Source organism: Anser brachyrhynchus (genome assembly GCF_964034855.1).
Source record: "Anser brachyrhynchus genome assembly, chromosome: 19".
NCBI lineage: Eukaryota > Metazoa > Chordata > Aves > Anseriformes > Anatidae > Anser > Anser brachyrhynchus.
Genome location: NC_137712.1, coordinates 6,629,687 through 6,647,525, shown reverse-complemented (window position 1 = coordinate 6,647,525; position 17,839 = coordinate 6,629,687). Strand labels below are relative to the sequence as shown.

Here is a 17,839-nt window from a genome sequence, read left to right as displayed (position 1 = left end):
TCCCATTGCTGACCGTGGATCAAATGGGGTGGCAAGCTGCCTTCTCTCTGCTGCAACTGATACACGTTAAGCTATGCAAATGCCAGGAGAGATATGCAGCAGCCTCAGCAAGCACAGACACAGAACTGCGGTTGTCCATGAACTGCTTCAGGGATTGCAGTGCGCTCATGGGGAAAACAAGAGTTAGGGGATGCAGGAAGTTTTCAGCTAAATATTTAGTGGATTAGGTACACCTAACAGCTATGTAACGAGCCGTCTCAAAGAATACCTTCTGTTGCAGGTGCTACATTTCCTTTTTACTGTAGCAATTGAAAGTAAACATCTTCGTAGATACATATATATATATATATTCAAAACCTTCTCACTGAGTTTGTGTCTTTAAATTAAGCCACACCATTTGATTACTGTGTAGCAAGAAGAGTCATTTGCCAAGTCCAGATAACTTCCTTTACTTTCTGTTTTGACCTTCAGATTGTTACAGGTTTTTTTTTTGTTGTTTGTTTGCTTTTTTAATTAACTGGAAAGGTTAGCACATACCAAAGTAATTAAGTTTTCCTGCTGATAATTGTAACCTTTTTGCATGGGGAGGTCTGTTGCTCGCAATAGCTTGCGTAACAATAATGCCAAGTTGTGTTATGTGGCAAGGAACCAAAAGGAAAGTATGGAATGCGTGCTGTGACGGAATATGCATTTTGGAGAGAAAAAAAATGAGTTGAGCTATGTCCTTCCACTTGTAGTTAGCTGAATGTTATCTCGATTTCCCCCTCCCTTTCAGACTCTGCATTCCTCCATCATGTTGTCATCGTTTCGTAAAGTCAAAGTCCAGGTATTTTCACGTAATGCATGAAGTGTCATTGCCACACTTGCCTGCCTTTATTGCAATGACCTGTTTGTAACAAAAAGCCATTTATCTGGGAGTTTGTCCTATATAGCGTACGATTTATTTGTACTCCAGTGTTCAGTCCGATCTGACTTTCCTTTAACGCTCTGAATTTTCTAATTTCTCTGTGTAATGCATGGTGTGTGAACATTTCATGGTGTCTGAACATTCAACACGTTCAGGCTGTTGGTGTGGATTAATTTTGTAAGAGCTTTTTGTTTTAAAGAGTTCTTGAGCAATATGTTTTTAGTTGTAACATCTAAAAATCAGCCACGATCAGATTTACATTGCAGAACATTTAAAGTTAGCTTTGGTTCCCGTTCCATCCACCTGCACAGATTTATAATCCCCATCCTGTGCTCTAGCTGCTCGTGTGTGTCATTCTCAGTTCAGTGATGGTGAAATAAATAGGATGTGTGGACCAAGCTCAGACTTTACCTGGGTAACACAAGTGACGAGGTTTTATCTGGAAATGATAGCAAACGTGCTACAATTAAAATTATAAAGAAAAGATGCTAACTAGGGATAGAAAATGCTGGATAAATTATATAATATCCCATTACCTGTAAGCTCTGCGTTTCTGCAATGCAGTCAAGGTGATTTGCTTTCCGAGGAGCCTGGGAGCAGCACGCAGTCCTTGCCAGCCCTGCATGGTTTCATCAGAGGTCTGACATGGAAAACAAAGCCAAACCCAAACACCTCGAACATAAAGGCACCAAATTCAGACAGGCGGTTCGGCTGTCTCTAATGCAGCTTCTCTGATTTAGCTGCTCTTATTTGAATAGTGGAATGAAAATGTTAAGACTGAATGCCTAAAAGAGCAGGTCTGTAATCGACTTCCAGGCTTCAGAAGTACACAGTTAAGGCTGTGCACAAACCCTCTAATCGGCCTCAGTCACCGGGTTTGCAACCTGCTTCAGTTCCAATGTGATTTGTACCTTTGTTTAAATGCCACAGTTTGTATGTCCCTGTAACGCAAACTCAAATTTTGGGGCATGTGAGGATTTCAGCTGCACTGCGGTTGGTTTGTATGAGGCTGAGGAATTAAGCACCGACTTCAGCACGTCTCCCTTTTTGTACCGAGGCACTCATTTTCTGCCTTGGGCTTCGCAGTCTTTAGGAGACCTGTGATGGCAGCCAGGAGTGGGGGGACGTAGGGTTCTGCTGCACGTATCCCCTTGACGTTTCTTTATTGCAGGTTTAAATTCATAACAAACCAAATGAATGTGCATTCATTTTCTTTCAGTAGCATTGCAAATCTGCAGGATAGGGTGTATGATAGGCCGTCCTCCGGTTACTTTCATAGCCCGGAATGCTTCTGCAGCTCCCTTCTTAGCAGCAGCCAGTAGGTACTTCCAGAAGCTCCTTTATTCACCTGCAGTACTCACACAAACTGATCTAGCACTAAATCAAACAGTCACGGTGGTTTTGTCCGAGGTGTACCTAGCGGCCTGCTTCTTACCCGGCCGTTTGAGGAAGCTGCCTGCAGAACAAATGCAAATGGGAGAAGCGCGTCCTGCTTTTTCCCCTCCGTCCTTTCCTCACGAAGGTTATTTTCGCTTCCAAGATCAGGATTCGCATTCCTTCGCTTGGAGAAAAGAGATGAGCAATCCGTTCCCCTCCCAGCAGGGAGGGAGTGGCCGATGGCAGGGCTGGCGGCTCCGGTGACAGGAGGCAGCGAGGAGCCCAGAAGTGTGCGAGGAGCCCAGAAATGCCTGGGAGCAGGGAGTGTTTGGGCAGGGAAAGCAAAGCGCTCACTGCAGGCTCACCAGGGACGGGTGCTGAATGCGCGTAACGCATCAGGACTTGTCTTACCAGAAAGTCATTATTTTACTACATCTTCAGATAGCGATCTTTATATACGGATATCTGATTGCTTTTCAGGCAGAGTGGTTTAATTCTTTAAGCCTCATGTAATTGTTTTTAAAAATCCGCCAAAATCTACTGCACAGCGCCCGATGCGTGTCACATTTGACTTTTTAAATCCCCGAAACGTCCTCCCGATGTTTTGGTGGGGGAAATGCTGACATCTCTTCTATGTCTGCCCTGCTGGCATCGCTCTAATTCCTGTCTAACCCTCCTCGCCGCCGCTGTTTGCCCAACGTGAATGATGTTGCTGACATCACCGCTGTTGCACTGCGGTGGCTGTCGATAGCCGCAGCTGTGTATCTCCGTCCGCGTTTCAGTGGGCAATTTGTACGGCTTGGGGAAGGCTAATCGTCTGAGCTTCAAGGGTGAGAGCGGTCAGTCCGGTTGTTACCGGTCTGCCTTCTTCAGATTTTGGCTTCAATCTACTCAGACTTTTTTCTTTTTTTTTTTTTTTTTTTGAAAAACACCACTGCAACAGCGCACCGAAGCGTTTCTGATCGCCCTTTGGCGAGACGTGAGCGCTGAGCAGCTTTCCAAACTTGCTCCTGCAGCATGAGCGCGGGGTGGCAGACAGCCCCGCGCAGCGAGGCCCTGCTGGTGTGGAGGCAGGAGGCCAGCAGCAGCCCCGGGCCCGGCCTCCCCATGGCACCCGGGGCTCGGGCTCTATCCAGGCTTATCGGCCCGGCGCAGGCTGCGCCCGGCGGCAGGGTGGGGCCGTGTCTGCTCTGGGACAGGCTGCGCGTGCCCCCGCGGCCGAGGGTAAGCTGTCGCTTCTCGATGGCCGTGCTGCTGGGAGGGCAGCTGTGTCGTGGAGGAAGGCCGAGCCTTTCAGAGCGTGGCTTCGCAGTGTGTCCTGGGCTGGGGGCAGCTCACGGGTCGCCCACCAGACCCCTCTCCCCCCATGTACTCTGCCCGGAGCCCTGTTCTCAGGTGCTTCCAGATTTCCCCACCGCCCTCACCGTGCAAAATTCCTTCCTTGTGTCTCATCTAAACCCTTGGGTAGCTTAAAGCCATTCCCCCTTGTCCTGTCGGCCCTCTCCTTGATGCAGAGACCCTCCCCAGCTTCCCTGCAGCCCCCTTTAAACACTGGCAGCTGCCCTGAGGTCTCCCCGGAGCCTTCTCTAGGCTAAAAACCAGGTGATGCAGTTGAACCGAAAAGGCTTAGAAACATCTCGGAGAATGGCTTTGTGTTCCAGGGGGATGCTGCAGCTCTCGCCTGGAAGCGCCGGAGGTAGGCTGCACCACTCTGCAGCATCGATGACTTTGGAGTTCAGAGCTCCCCAGTGACTGCTGATCGCGTTTTGGCACCGCGGCCGCTCGCTGACGTCAGCTGATCTGCTGCAGGAAAGAACAGTCTATTATTGCTAGACCAAAGCACTTCTTTTACAATTGACTAGCTCGACTTGCTGTAGTTATAAAGGGAGCCTTTCTTTTAACCAATTCCAGCAAAAAGATGGGCCAGATTGCATGATTTGTGTGGTGAGAGGCAAAGCAGCTACCGGGCTAAAGCGCAGGAGGCCTCCTTCTTTCTTCTGATGTAAAATAGTTTAGCAATTTAAATAATTTAAATGACTTACTAATTTAAATAATCTAATTTAATCATTTAAAATAATAATTTAAAGCGATTTGAAATAATTTGGCCTGTGGGGGTTGTTTCTAATACGGGCATACAAGCTGACTGCACGGCGTTCCTAAGACCAAGCGGGGTTTCGTTTTTTCCTGGTAATGCCCTTCACCAGAACAAGGGGCGAGATAGGATACAGTGGGGTGTTTGGGCTGTCTGCCACTTTGTTTCTCCTGAACACTGTTCTGTTAAAAATAAAAGAGATGCCGGATTCAAACACAATGTAGCAACACGGGCAAGGAAGTTTTTTAGTAATAACTGTGTTTTCTTGCCTGCTGTCTGGCTGTAGGGGAAGGCAGCGTGAAGCAGAGCTTGAAACAGCCGCTTTCCCAGGAAAACTGAGCTGTGGTTGAGCTCAGGCTATGTTCAGAGTCTGGTCTTTTAAAACTCCAATACCCCAATCAAGTGGAGCCATTGGTACCGCTGCCAGATGAACCCAGATGAACTGCATTTATACGGCACAGCCCCCACAGACCGTATTTTCCTTGCCCCTTTTGGCAGTAAGGAATGAAACACGCAGGCCTGGAGGAGAAAACAAAGCTGAATTTTCCTTCCTTCCTTCCTTCAAGTGCCGCAATGCAGTTGGGGCTCAGAGTTCACCGGAGTAACAACTGCTGCCGAAACGCTGCCCTGCGCGGGGTGGGACTGCGGGGAGGGAGCTGGGGACGTGTGAGCTCGCCCCCATATGTTCCCTTCTATCAGATGGGCCCTCTACGAGTGCTTGGAAACCGAACAGCAAACATGGCCCTGTAGATAGCGTTCCAGCCCGTGGGGTTTTTCGTAGCATTATGCAAGATATGGGTCTAATTAAAGCGTGCGGCGAGCTAACGACTAAATAACGTAATTGAATATCTAACAGCGTAGTTTAGAGCTCGCCTGTGTCTTTCAATGTGCACTTCCACACGTTGCTGCTTCTTTCTACTTGATAGCATTGATGGGAAGCACATTTAGTTCGGTGCTTACAACATTTATAATAAAAGCATTGACTGAGCTATCCGTGTAAACACTTGTACACCCAGACATCAACCGCGCGATTGTTCACGCGCGGAGTGTTTGTTGCAACAGCTTCTTGATATGCACAGCGGGTTGGCAAACGACTGCCTCACTATCCAAACTCCAGTGACCGTAGTGAGTCTGCTTTTTAATTGGTGTAATGCTTCTGTCCTAATGCGTACGCTTCGTATTGAAAATCAAATTGCGTTTTGAATGTTTAGGAATTAAAAAGGGAAGGTTATCCCAATTTTAACAGAACCCTAGATAGATAAAGCAGAGCAGTAGTCAGTTCTTTGGTGCCTGCGGTAAAAATACCGGCTTGTAGTGTGTAAAGCAGTGCATGAGGGTTTGCAGTCGGCAGGATCATTAGGTATACAAAGTGCTCCTTTAATTCCTTGTCTGCTCACAACATCAGATCTGCGAAACGCAGTGTGAGTCTCAGTATTGGCTTTTGAAAGCTTGTGTAGGGAGTGGCAGGGTGGGTTCATAACTCCTTAGTTGTCTGAGAGAGCAGGGGGTAGATGTATTGCACACGTGTATATATATGCATGTATCATATATGTGTATATGTGTATATATATGTATATATATGTGTACTTACGTGGACCGGTTAGCTGTCCTTTAAGGAATAGTCATATATATTATTAAATTTATCTATATTCAGTATTTTAAATAAAATGTTTCCACATTGTACTAGATGTACAAGAAACATCTTACGTTTATATATCTACGTGTATATATATATACACAGACATATATACACATGTGCACAAACACATTTTTAAAGCACATTTTATAATTTGTGTTGGATGCTTGCATAACACAATTTGAGATGGCCGATATACAGCAGCCATATTTTTCTAAGACAGGTCGATGTTAAATGCCTTTGTAAATCCTCTTTTCCTATGATTTTCTGCTAGAAGTGTGTTTTCACTTATTTGTATGTATAATATTTATATTTTATGTACATATCTGAACACACAGAGTAAGACTGTAAGTAAACCACGTGTGATTAAAAAAAACAGGTTCTTCTTTCATGGATCTCTTCCTACCCTACCTTTGGTTTATAATACAAACAGAATGTTAACTGAGGTTTATTTGGCTTTCAGAAAATGGATCCAAGTGGTGTGAAAGTGTTGGAAACGGCAGAAGACATCCAAGAAAGGCGTCAACAAGTTTTGGACCGTTACCACAGGTTCAAGGAACTATCTTCTCTCAGGCGCCAAAAACTTGAAGATTCTTATCGATTCCAGTTTTTCCAGCGTGATGCAGATGAGCTTGAAAAATGGATCCAAGAGAAACTCCAGATAGCATCTGATGAAAATTACAAAGACCCAAGCAATTTACAGGCAAGTCCTACTGCCATTTTATGTTCTGCGACTAATATTAGGGCATAGCAGGTCAACTGGAATAGACAGAACAAAAGCATAAATGTAGCTTGATCTGAGAGTGGTGAAGAAAGATGGATGCAAATACATGCAGCCTTGCAAAGTGTTCTTCAAAAACCCAGTTTCTTTGCTGATATAATTGGAATATTTCTAATAATGGATTATATGCTAAATCAGAGTAGAAAAAGTTATTCAGTGCATTGTAGTGTAAAACCACCATGGATTAATCCTAGAATTTGTTGGGCTTTTTGGCTCTGTAAATAAATGTGAAATAATTCTTATTGTTTCCACAAAAAAAGATATTTGTAGAAAATTAACTTGTGTGGGTGGAGCTAGCTGATGGGTTCTCAGATGTTTGAACACTCTGATGTACAAGAGCAAATACAATAACAAAATATCTAAAATTTGGGATGGTTGTATCCGCCCGTGAAACATATGGTACAGCTATGACTTCAACTGTGTTATTTTATTGTTTGTTTTTCAGTACTAAATATGCACAAAATACACTAAAAATCTTGATGCTGGGATATGCGGAGGAGGGCCGTGCACCAGATCTCAGCCATGTTCTTTGATGTTCTGTTTGCAGGGAAAGCTGCAGAAGCACCAAGCCTTTGAAGCCGAGGTGCAGGCCAATTCAGGGGCCATTGTTAAACTGGACGAGACTGGAAATCAGATGATCAATGAAAGCCATTTTGCATCTGAAACCATACGAGTGAGTTTTAAAACGATTTTTTTTCCCATCTTCCAGGCTTTTCCTTGAAGACTTTTTGTAGGTTACACAGATAGCTCTATGTTCGAAAACACTTTTAAAAATTCTACAGATAATTTGATTAGTGAAATCGCAAGAGACTTTGTATTTCAAAAGCTTTACAGACATTTCTCTCTTCCGTTGAGCACCAAGCTCTTATCTTTTTTTGGATCCAGATTGTAAGTGAACTGTCTGCCTGTCGAGTCCAGGAACTTGGACAGGAAAATCATCAGAAATTCAAAGACATATTGAAAGTCACAAGGCAGATGATTAATTATGCTTGTGATTGTTCCCAAAATGGCACACCATCAAGAAGCAGCAAATTCACAGGGCCTGATGTCAGGGATGTTGCGTAGTTTTAGATTTAAAAAAAGAAATGCATTTTTTGCTTATATAACATTTTAATTTTCTGCAATAATAACTAAAAGTAATACACACAACCTCATCAGTAAACTTCAGAGATTTAATTTCTGTCTGATCTGGCCCAGACCAGGTCTCTGCTGATCTTAACCTTGTGCTTCAGTTGTACTGGCTGTACGTCTGACCCTCTTTGAATTTGCATTCCGCAGCTTTTTGTATGAGCTCCAAGTACAGAGGCCTGTCTGCCCTGATTGTGCAGCAGGGAAAGCCTCGTAGGACAGGTGCCTCCGCAGTAGCGGGCAGTGAGCTTCCTTCAGATCCTTCCTGAGATCTGTGGTTGTTTTTAATTTCTTCCTGAATCTCCCAACCTGTGCAATGCAATGTCATGCATTTTTAAAATCTTCATCGCCGCACTAGGCAGGATTACAGTTCACAATATTTAAGTGATAATCACTATTTTTAAAGGTTTGAACAATTATACCTTTTAAATAAGGCCTTAAGAGTTGCCTTCTACTCTTTTCCTTCTTCTATGTATTCTCATTTTTCTCTGGATATTATTAGGGTTTTCTTATTCCCATATATGTGTGCAGGTGCATACGTGCACGTACCCCACAAGTAAAAGCTAATTTTTGTTTTGTATAGCAACTTCTTTTCTAGGGCTAATTTTGTTAGATCTGCTGTTTCTGGGCCTCAGTGAACTTTCTTCGGTGTTGCCTATGTCTGCATTTTTCTTTAGTGGAAAAAAAAAAAGTGTACTTAGAGTTATTTAAATAATCTTCTTTTATATGTTTTGGATGTGAGCTGGTTTAACTTTTGAAGAGAAAAACACCTGTGGTATTTTTGTAGTGATTATCAAAACTTAACTGAGACCTTTTCATACACATAATGAAATTATGAGAGTAGTGACCAAGGAAAGCGGAAATACTTTTTCATACTTTATTTAATAAAACACTCTAAAGTAATGATAATTTTAGAAATCTCATTGTGACTACGTAATCTATACTGCAAATATTAAAAAAAAAAAAAAAAAAAAAGTGCTTTTGGATGAGTGACCTTAAATAATGCTGCATCTTAGCTGTGCTGCTCAATGTCAGTTCTTACTCGTGTTCTGTTTGGAGTGATAATTTGTTTTTTAATGGTTCAGTCTTTCACGCCGTACAGGACTGCACAGCGCCCAATAGTAACTGCCACCCAAGTTGGGCTCCACATACGAGTAGGTGAAACTTCTGGCTGTGCAGTGCAACTTCTGTTTGCGATATCTTCTTTCTTCCTTGGCTGACAGTTTGCACTATCCTTTGGGGCAGTGCTAGGAAATCGAGTAGTGTGGGCTTTTTCTTCCCTTGAGACCTACCTAACTGAACTTTCTAAGTGGATTAAAGAAGTATCCACCCATGCTCGATGTTCAAAAGCTTCTCTAGCGTGACTTTCAAGTTTCAGATCTAGATGAGCAAAGCGTTAGAGATGCTGGGTGGAGCAGATACTTTCCTGTTTTGCAAGTTGTGTCCCTGTGTGGGAGTGTGGTTTTTCTTTTAATTGTCTATAAAATATATAGTCGCTCCCAAATGTTTTGGAAGGCAGAGTGTAGCCATAAAGACTCAATATTAAACCTAGTAATTGCTCCTAGCACTTCAGTATTATATTACTTAACACTGTTGGCTAAATATATTAGCTGACTGGTGCTAAGAGAAACAGTGAAAATACTGTAAAGTGGCACAAGTTTGACTTGAAACAAGAATGCTCAGTTCAGTAATTTCTAACTTTGTGTTGTTGTATCATTTCATATCATTTGAAAACTAATTACTCGAGATGAAAACTTAATGAGGTTTTTCCACCCTTTGTCTAATGTAAGATTTAGGAACATAAAACTTTGGGGAAAAAAAATGTTATTTTAAGAACCAGAAGGGAATAAATTTAATCTCATCTGCTACAGGATTTTAATATCAGCATCCTATTGTTCTAGACTCGGCTGCAGGAGCTGCACCGGCTATGGGAATTGCTATTGGAAAAAATGAGAGAGAAGGGAGTCAAACTGTTGCAAGCACAAAAGCTGGTGCAGTACTTACGGGAATGTGAAGATGTCTTGGACTGGATCAATGACAAGGTATATTATTACCTGTGTTTTCTGTGTTCTTGATGGAAAATCTGATGCATTTATATGGAAATTTTCTATCAACATATAGTTGCTGGAGTTCAGGTAGCCAAAGAAAGCTTTTAAAGGCACCAACACATTTTATTTAGTTTATTTATATTGTATAAGCAGTACATCTGCAAACCAGTATTCTTTTGCAGCCACTAAAAAAAGGTACTAGAGTAAGAGAGGAAGCCTGCGTGTTGGAGAGCATAGCTAAACATAATCAGGTCTCTTCTTTGCTTTAAGAAGACCTTCGTAATTATCATAACAATCAAATTCAAGTTTCCCGTAAGGGAAATCTTCAACATGTAAAGGCAAATTTTTGTTATTAATATCCTCAATGATTTATTATAGAAAGTGGCCAGCCTAACCAGCAAGCTGCATGCCAGCAAGCTCTATGTACATAATTTCTTATGATTGGAATGTCTTTAGATGCACATTGTAAGGCCATTTGCTACAAGAGAACTGTTGGCTTTTGATTCTTTGAACTCTGAGGAAAGAGACCACAAACCACAATATCAAGAAAAGCCACAAAACGATCATCTGGGTTTTCTTAATGATAGTTTGGTATTTTGTGTCACTGTGGGTTCAGTCATTAAACCTTGTGTAACTGTTACAGAATCTGACAATGCAATTTTCATAAAGAAATCTTGCATGAGAAGCCTACAGCAAAAGCCCATAAATAATCTAAAAATGTAAACAAATTCTAGTCACTGCACAGCCAATTATTTTGTTGTCATAAAAGTATGTTTTTTCCATGTGTATTTTGTTTCAGTAATTTGGGTTGTTGTAGTAGTGATCAGCACACACGGAACAGAGAACCTGTGATAATGGAACTGGTTATATTTAATGACTTGGAAATTAATGCATAGTGATCCTGGATGTTCTAATGTAAAGATGTGGGGTGGGAGGTATTTTTGTTTTGAAGGAAGAAATTTTGTAGTTTTACATCTGATTTTAAACACAGCGATTGTAACTGTCCTTGGCCTATTCCAAAATTAGCACAATTTGCTTTCTGATTTCTGGTCATGATTTCTCATAGGTTATACTGAAATATACTTTTTTTTTCCCCTATCGCGCTAGGAAGCAATAGTGACCTCAGAAGAGCTTGGCCAGGACTTAGAGCATGTTGAGGTTTTGCAAAAGAAGTTTGAAGAGTTCCAGACAGACCTCGCAGCTCATGAGGAAAGAGTAAACGAAGTGAACCAGTTTGCTGGCAAACTTATCCAGGTAAACATTCATGTGTGTTGAAAATCTCTCCTGGCAAGCCTGGCGTAACACAGCAAGCTTTGTCTGCAACTTCCTTCCCTCCCGCCAGTTTGGTAGGAGACATTTATAGTTTTACTATGTATGTGTTGGAGACATGGCTAGTTTAACCTTGAGTGGCTATCATTTGATTCATGCATTCTTCTGCTGGACAGTTGGAATAACTGCCTCCACTGAGAAGGTTCATGAAAATGTGGAGAGTAGTGATTTGTAAGACACATTGTAATTTGAGTTTAAAGGTGTTTCCCTTTGGCAACCAAGTTTTACATATCTTCTCTTTTAGCATGTCATCTGGAGCTTGGGCAAGGGTGGAGACAGCACAGTACTGCATTCCAGGGAAAAATAGATACTGTTTACAGCCCTCTTCCCTGTAGATTAATTAGTTCATAGGGAAACTTAGACTACTGCAAGAATATTGAATGTTTACACGGTGATGCTTTAGGAAAACTATTGAACTGAGAGCTCTTGTGGAAACTACAGTAATTGTAAATTGATTTCTTGGAAAACAGTGGTGTTTTGAGGTTTTGTCAATGGATATAAAGCCCCGGAATACATGGAAATAGCACTTTTCCGTTGTTTACTAGGAACAGCACCCTGAGGAGGAACTTATAAAGTCCAAACAGGATGAAGTAAATGCGAGCTGGCAGCGTCTTAAGGGGCTTGCCCTTCAGAGGCAAGGAAAACTCTTTGGGGCAGCTGAAGTTCAGCGCTTCAACAGGTACGATCCTGGTTGGGTCTGCTGAAGTGATGTCATATTTGTATGGATGTCTAATGACTCATTCAGCTACATATAGTATTGTGAGAAGAGCTACCATTGTCTGTTTTTGTTTCATTCTTCCTCATGATTCTTTGAATGAGGACCTTGTTCTAGAATTCCCTTAGAACAGTCCTTCTGATTTTGGTTTCACAACCTGGCAGTTCTGTTCATTCTTGCTCATGGCAGTTTCCCACCCTTTGCTCTGAGAGCTTCCTCCCCCAGTTCCATCTTACATGAGCCTTAAAAGACTTTTTTTTTTTTGCTGTAGTTAAATTGGAGACAGGTCCAGAGTGGAAAATGAACCAGTGGTGCTATAATTTCTTATTTGCATCTCATGACAGCATCTGAAGAATGTCCTGCCAACACACTTGAAGGCTTTTTGACATTAAAAATTTTATATATATATATATATATACACACACAATTGTAGTTGGCTTCAGTGTTTATATATGGATTTGTATTGCCAGTATGCCTGTGAAGTGAAAACATCCTACCTTTTCCATAAAAGGTAGACTGCTTTCAGCTTGTGCTTTCTTTTGAAGGGATGTGGATGAAACCATCAGCTGGATTAAGGAGAAAGGGCAGTTGATGGCCTCAGATGATTTTGGCAGAGACTTGGCCAGTGTACAGGCTTTGCTGCGTAAGCATGAAGGCCTGGAAAGAGATCTTGCAGCTTTGGAAGATAAGGTACCCATAAGAGATGCATTTTACCTACGATTTAAACTAAGTAACCTGCTTGTAAAAGGCTAGAAGCTTACTCACCGTTTGTGACTGGGTTTAGGTTAAGGCCCTTTGTGCAGAAGCCGACCGTTTGCAGCAGTCTCACCCAATAAATGCTTCTCAAATTCAAGTGAAACGGGAGGAACTCATTGCCAACTGGGAACAGATCCGAACTCTGGCAGCAGAGAGGCATGCTCGCCTTAATGACTCGTACAGGTAGGAATACTCTCTTGCCAAAACGGCCTTTTTTCCTTTCTCTTCTTCCTTTTTCAAATTTGATAGTAGTACTCTTGGAAGGGGAAGAAAGGGAGACTCCAAAATTTGGGGATGATTATGGTGTTTTCAGAAATAGTCATGTTCACCAAACAATATACAGTGGTTTCTTTTAGTAAAAGAAATAATAATAGATAATTAAAGTTTTTGGTCATTCTGTGAATATGGATCAATTATGAAGATAGACTTCTTGATGTTTTAGGACATGTTCACTTTTTCTTCCATTGGAGTTTCTATTTGCATTCTGAAGTGCGTTATCTGACTATGTTTTGGTGTTTTTTCAATATATCTATTATAAATCTATTCACTGTAGAGCCTTTATGGTTCTCTGTGAAGACTTAAAGCGTGAGGTATTATTTGGTGTACTGTCCCAGTCTCATCAGTGATAGTCACTTTGTTGCTATGGGGTTTGTCTTCATCCATGATTGTTTCTATACTAGCCTGGTTGTCTATGAAACATAAACCGTCAGGTAAGTATTAAGAAGCCATGCTAAAAAGAAACTTAGCCTAATATGGCAGTGTACATCCTTTCTAGTACCGTATTTCTGCTGTTTGTTCCCTTCCATGGTGCAAGATTTATGGTGGCGGGGGCCCACACAAAGTAATCATTCTTATTTTGACTTCACTGTCATAATCCCTTCAAATCATTTGACAGCAAATTTAAAAGAGAATCAGAAACTGATCACTTTCTCTGATGAGTGTTAAGCATATGCCAAAGGCAGTAATTGTAAAGACATGCTGAAAGGAATCTGAGAATTTGTTTGTTTGTTCTGAGGCACGTGCAGTTGAAATTTTCTGTCAGTCCACCACACACACACACACTGTTGTGATTGTGACAGAAGCAGTCCCCTGGGCTATCTTGAGACACTCCGAGAACTGTCTTGGTATCTGTTGTCTTCAGCATACAGGCTTACATATAAGAGTATTCATTTTCCTTTCAATATAAGTTATATGCAAAACATATCTTGGAGAACTATCAAAAGGTATCCCACTTGTTTTTAAACTTAGCATTTTCCTGACTTTAAAAGACTCCTTTATTAGGTTGAGAGCTTATTTATTTATTTAATATTCTAATTGCATTTTGGTATTGTCTTGTCTGCTTTCAACCAGAGGAACAGCTTTTATGTTTGTAACCCTTATCTTTGGGGTAAGGATTGAGAAACTATGCCTACGAATGATTCCCAGCCATTTTTTCTGTTGTTTTCATAAGGTTGCAGCGCTTTCTGGCGGACTTCCGAGACCTCACTAGCTGGGTAACTGAGATGAAGGCTCTGATAAATGCTGATGAACTTGCCAATGACGTGGCTGGAGCAGAAGCCCTTCTAGATAGACATCAGGAACATAAGGTATAATGGTTAGCCAAATCCAGTCAGCAACACTCAAAGACTGATTTGTGTGTCTAACACAGTCTCTGAGTCAGAGCTGCTAATGTTGTATCACTAAAGTCCTTTGATCATGCAGCGTGGATTGCTGTCTGTTCCGATTTAAGATTTTGTACTTTGTGGTTCTTGATAGCAAGTTTATACACTAATAAGTAAGTATTTAAGAGTGCTTATGATAATATTTTATCAAAAATAATTAGACCTGATAGCAATCAGTTGGACTAACAACTGTGTTAATTCTCTGTCGGGAGGAATTGCTATAAGTAAGAATGCAACTTGAAACCAACCCTTAGTTTCTGTTTAACATATGAATTTATACTTGCCTTATCTTCATTGTAAGGTGATACATTTGATTCTAGCTTTCACGTTCAGTGTGATGTATTTACAGATAGTTTAATATTTATAATTTAGGTATCCAGACTGTTGTGTCTGTTATTTTCAACAGTAGTCTTCATGTTCTGAAACTATGCTAAGCTAATGTGTAAAAACACCGTATTCGCTTCCCATTTCATAGGGAGAAATTGATGCCCATGAAGATAGCTTCAAATCTGCTGATGAGTCTGGACAGGCTTTGCTTGCTGCTGGGCACTATGCTTCAGATGAAGTTAAAGAAAAGGTAAGCTGGATAGCTTGAGAGCAAGGGCTTCTAGAAGAATTTTGTCTTTTTTCTTCTGCATCCCTTAATTTAAAAGTTCATTTCTGGTTAAGATCATAAGCTGTAAAGTATTGTCCCTCTAGGTTATAGGGCTTTTTTCATTAATTTGAGTAATGTCCTCTTTTCATTCTCAGATTGACAGTTTATGTTGATCTATTAGCAGAAATTATTAGAACTTTTATACTAATAATTCCTAATAGATAGTACTATTTTTCCTCATGAAAACTGAGTTACTTGTATATCTAGGTCTAGGTTTGCTACCGAAAATGACAGTAAATATTCAGTAATATTCAGTATTTCTAAATGTTGTTTTTCAAGTAATGAGGCCTCTCATGAAACCTTATTAAAATACGGTCAATTAGATGGTTTAAAAGCCATTAATTGAGTGGGTCAAAGAGACTTCAGAGGCTGAGAGGGAGGAATGGTTTGCTAAAGATCTTCTCTTACAAATAGCCCTTCAGTCAAAAAGGCATGACTGTCCTTTAAATATCTCTGTGCAAATATAATATGGAAATTGAGAGGTTTCTAACAGAAGTCAAAAGTTGGTAGTCATTAATTAAACTTGATAAGCTGAGGAAAGGTTCACCCTGTGTGAGGATGATGATGATGATGATGTCAGTAAGAGAAGGATGACTCTAAGCAGGAGGTTATTTTCAATCTAATGTTAACCACTTTTTTTTTTTAGTGTTCCATCTTGATTTTATGTTGAGATGGAAATGAGCCATAAATATTATATATCCCTCTTCCCAATCCCTTAGCTGACCATCCTCTCAGATGAAAGAGCTGCCTTGCTAGAGCTGTGGGAGCTTCGCAGACAACAGTATGAACAGTGCATGGATCTGCAGCTTTTCTACAGAGATACTGAACAAGTTGACAACTGGATGAGCAAACAAGAAGTGAGTGCATTGTTATTATTTTCTAGTGGGAGTGATTACTGCTAGGCATGTAATGGGTAGGGTGCTGTGCGCAGTTATTTATGTGACTGCCCGAGATGCTGTAGTGACCTTTTCCAACTAATGCTGAAACTATAAGTTGAGACAAGTTGGCCTGAGATAGCTTCTATATTTGTTAACTCTTATAAAATACTGTTTGAATTAGAAGGTAAATTCAGAACCTTTGGCTGTTGGAGGTGTTCAGGGAACACAATCCCAGGATATCATCCTTCACTTTCCAATCATATGGTAGGAAATATCACTGATCATGCTTGGGTTGTCTTTTAAAGCAGCTGAGGATGGAAAAGCAAAAATCAATGATGTGTTTGTTTCCTTACTTTAGGCTTTTCTGCTGAATGAAGACCTTGGTGATTCTCTGGATAGCGTGGAGGCTCTTCTAAAGAAGCATGAAGACTTTGAGAAATCCCTAAGTGCCCAGGAGGAGAAAATCACAGTAAGACATTTACATTAGGCGATCACTAAAGGGGCAAGAAATAAAACAAGTGAATTTGTTGATAGGAGAGGAAACATTGCCGAGGGATGACAGAGAATAATGGGATTTGCTCTGCGAACGATCCACTGTGTTATGTGTGATGTGTATGTACTGTTGTAAAATGGAAAATTAATAGTGGAAAATTTAGGATATGGCTCGGCTGCTGCCTCAGAGAGCTCAGTAACCCAGTGCTTGCATACTATGCCATAATGTGAATGATGACTTGTCAAAAGCTGCCCTCTTCCACGTGTAAGGTGATGGTACAGATAAAAAGGGTTTTAACAATAGCTTTCTTAATGGCTGTATGTTAGTTTTACTGTGAACTTTTGAGAATTAATTTACTATGTAACCTTGCACAAACAATTTTTGTTACGTGAAATCAACAGAAAACTATTTTCTCTTTAGGCACTAGATGAGTTTGCTACTAAATTGATTCAGAATAACCATTATGCCATGGATGATGTTGCTACACGCAGAGATGCCGTAAGTAGACTGCAGACTTTAAATCATGTTCTGCTTTATTATTTTAAATAGTATGACTGCAATATGGGATAAGTCAAAGGAGCTCTCCCAGAAGAACAGATACAGTGGTTGTTCTTGCACACCGAGGAATTTGAAAATCTTTACTTTTCCTTTCTTTTCAGCTGCTGAGCCGCCGAAATGCTCTTCATGAAAGAGCTATGTACCGCCGTGCTCAACTGGCAGACTCTTTCCATCTACAGCAGTTTTTCAGAGACTCTGATGAGCTAAAGAGTTGGGTTAATGAAAAAATGAAAACTGCAACTGATGAGGCTTACAAGGTAAAAACAAAACGAATGTCAGAATAATTTTAAGGCAATACCGAGCTTAATGTAATCAGTCTAATGATATGAAGCGGTATCAGCTAAATCTTACTGAAGGAGGCAGTATTAATGGCAACAGGAAGAGTTGTAATTTCTTCCTGGCCCCAAGGAAGATTGTCCCGTTGTGCTGTAATCATGCTTATTCAATAGCTTAAATGTTCTGATTTCAAAGGCATATTTGTGGCACCAAATCCTCTTGTGACATCTTAGCATGTATGTAAGTGTAGTCTAATTTAAAAAATTCTTCTGAGTTCTATAGATACTAATTTTGGATTGAAATATTCTTTTTCTTTCTGTATCTATAGGATCCATCAAACTTGCAAGGCAAAGTTCAGAAACATCAGGCTTTTGAAGCAGAGCTTTCTGCTAATCAGAGCCGTATTGACGCGCTGGAGAAAGCTGGCCAGAAGCTGATTGATGTCAATCACTATGCATCTGATGAAGTGGCAGCTCGCATGAATGAAGTTATCAGTTTGTGGAAGAAACTTCTGGAAGCCACTGAACTCAAAGGTAAGACCTACTCATA

At 40.9% G+C, this 17,839-nt stretch overlaps 1 protein-coding gene across 12 annotated transcripts in view; it reads left to right on the top strand.

The window, feature by feature from the left end:
- Window positions 1–17,839, top strand: part of SPTAN1 (spectrin alpha, non-erythrocytic 1) — a 51,056-nt gene that overhangs the window by 2,351 nt on the left and 30,866 nt on the right. For 8 of the 12 annotated variants that reach the window (XM_080562362.1, XM_080562361.1, XM_080562360.1 and 5 more), the window contains 14 exons: window positions 6,476–6,715; window positions 7,341–7,466; window positions 9,823–9,963; window positions 11,077–11,223; window positions 11,844–11,977; window positions 12,559–12,703; window positions 12,798–12,952; window positions 14,220–14,355; window positions 14,906–15,007; window positions 15,805–15,942; window positions 16,322–16,432; window positions 16,877–16,954; window positions 17,116–17,271; window positions 17,619–17,823. In XM_080562362.1, the coding sequence (XP_080418488.1) occupies window positions 6,479–6,715; window positions 7,341–7,466; window positions 9,823–9,963; window positions 11,077–11,223; window positions 11,844–11,977; window positions 12,559–12,703; window positions 12,798–12,952; window positions 14,220–14,355; window positions 14,906–15,007; window positions 15,805–15,942; window positions 16,322–16,432; window positions 16,877–16,954; window positions 17,116–17,271; window positions 17,619–17,823 (2,011 nt within the window). In that variant the 5' untranslated portion in view covers window positions 6,476–6,478. Of the gene's footprint in view, window positions 1–775; window positions 827–6,475; window positions 6,716–7,340; window positions 7,467–9,822; window positions 9,964–11,076; window positions 11,224–11,843; window positions 11,978–12,558; window positions 12,704–12,797; window positions 12,953–14,219; window positions 14,356–14,905; window positions 15,008–15,804; window positions 15,943–16,321; window positions 16,433–16,876; window positions 16,955–17,115; window positions 17,272–17,618; window positions 17,824–17,839 lie in introns of those variants that run through there. The other 4 variants (XM_080562355.1, XM_080562354.1, XM_080562363.1 and 1 more) reach the window with 2 other exon arrangements.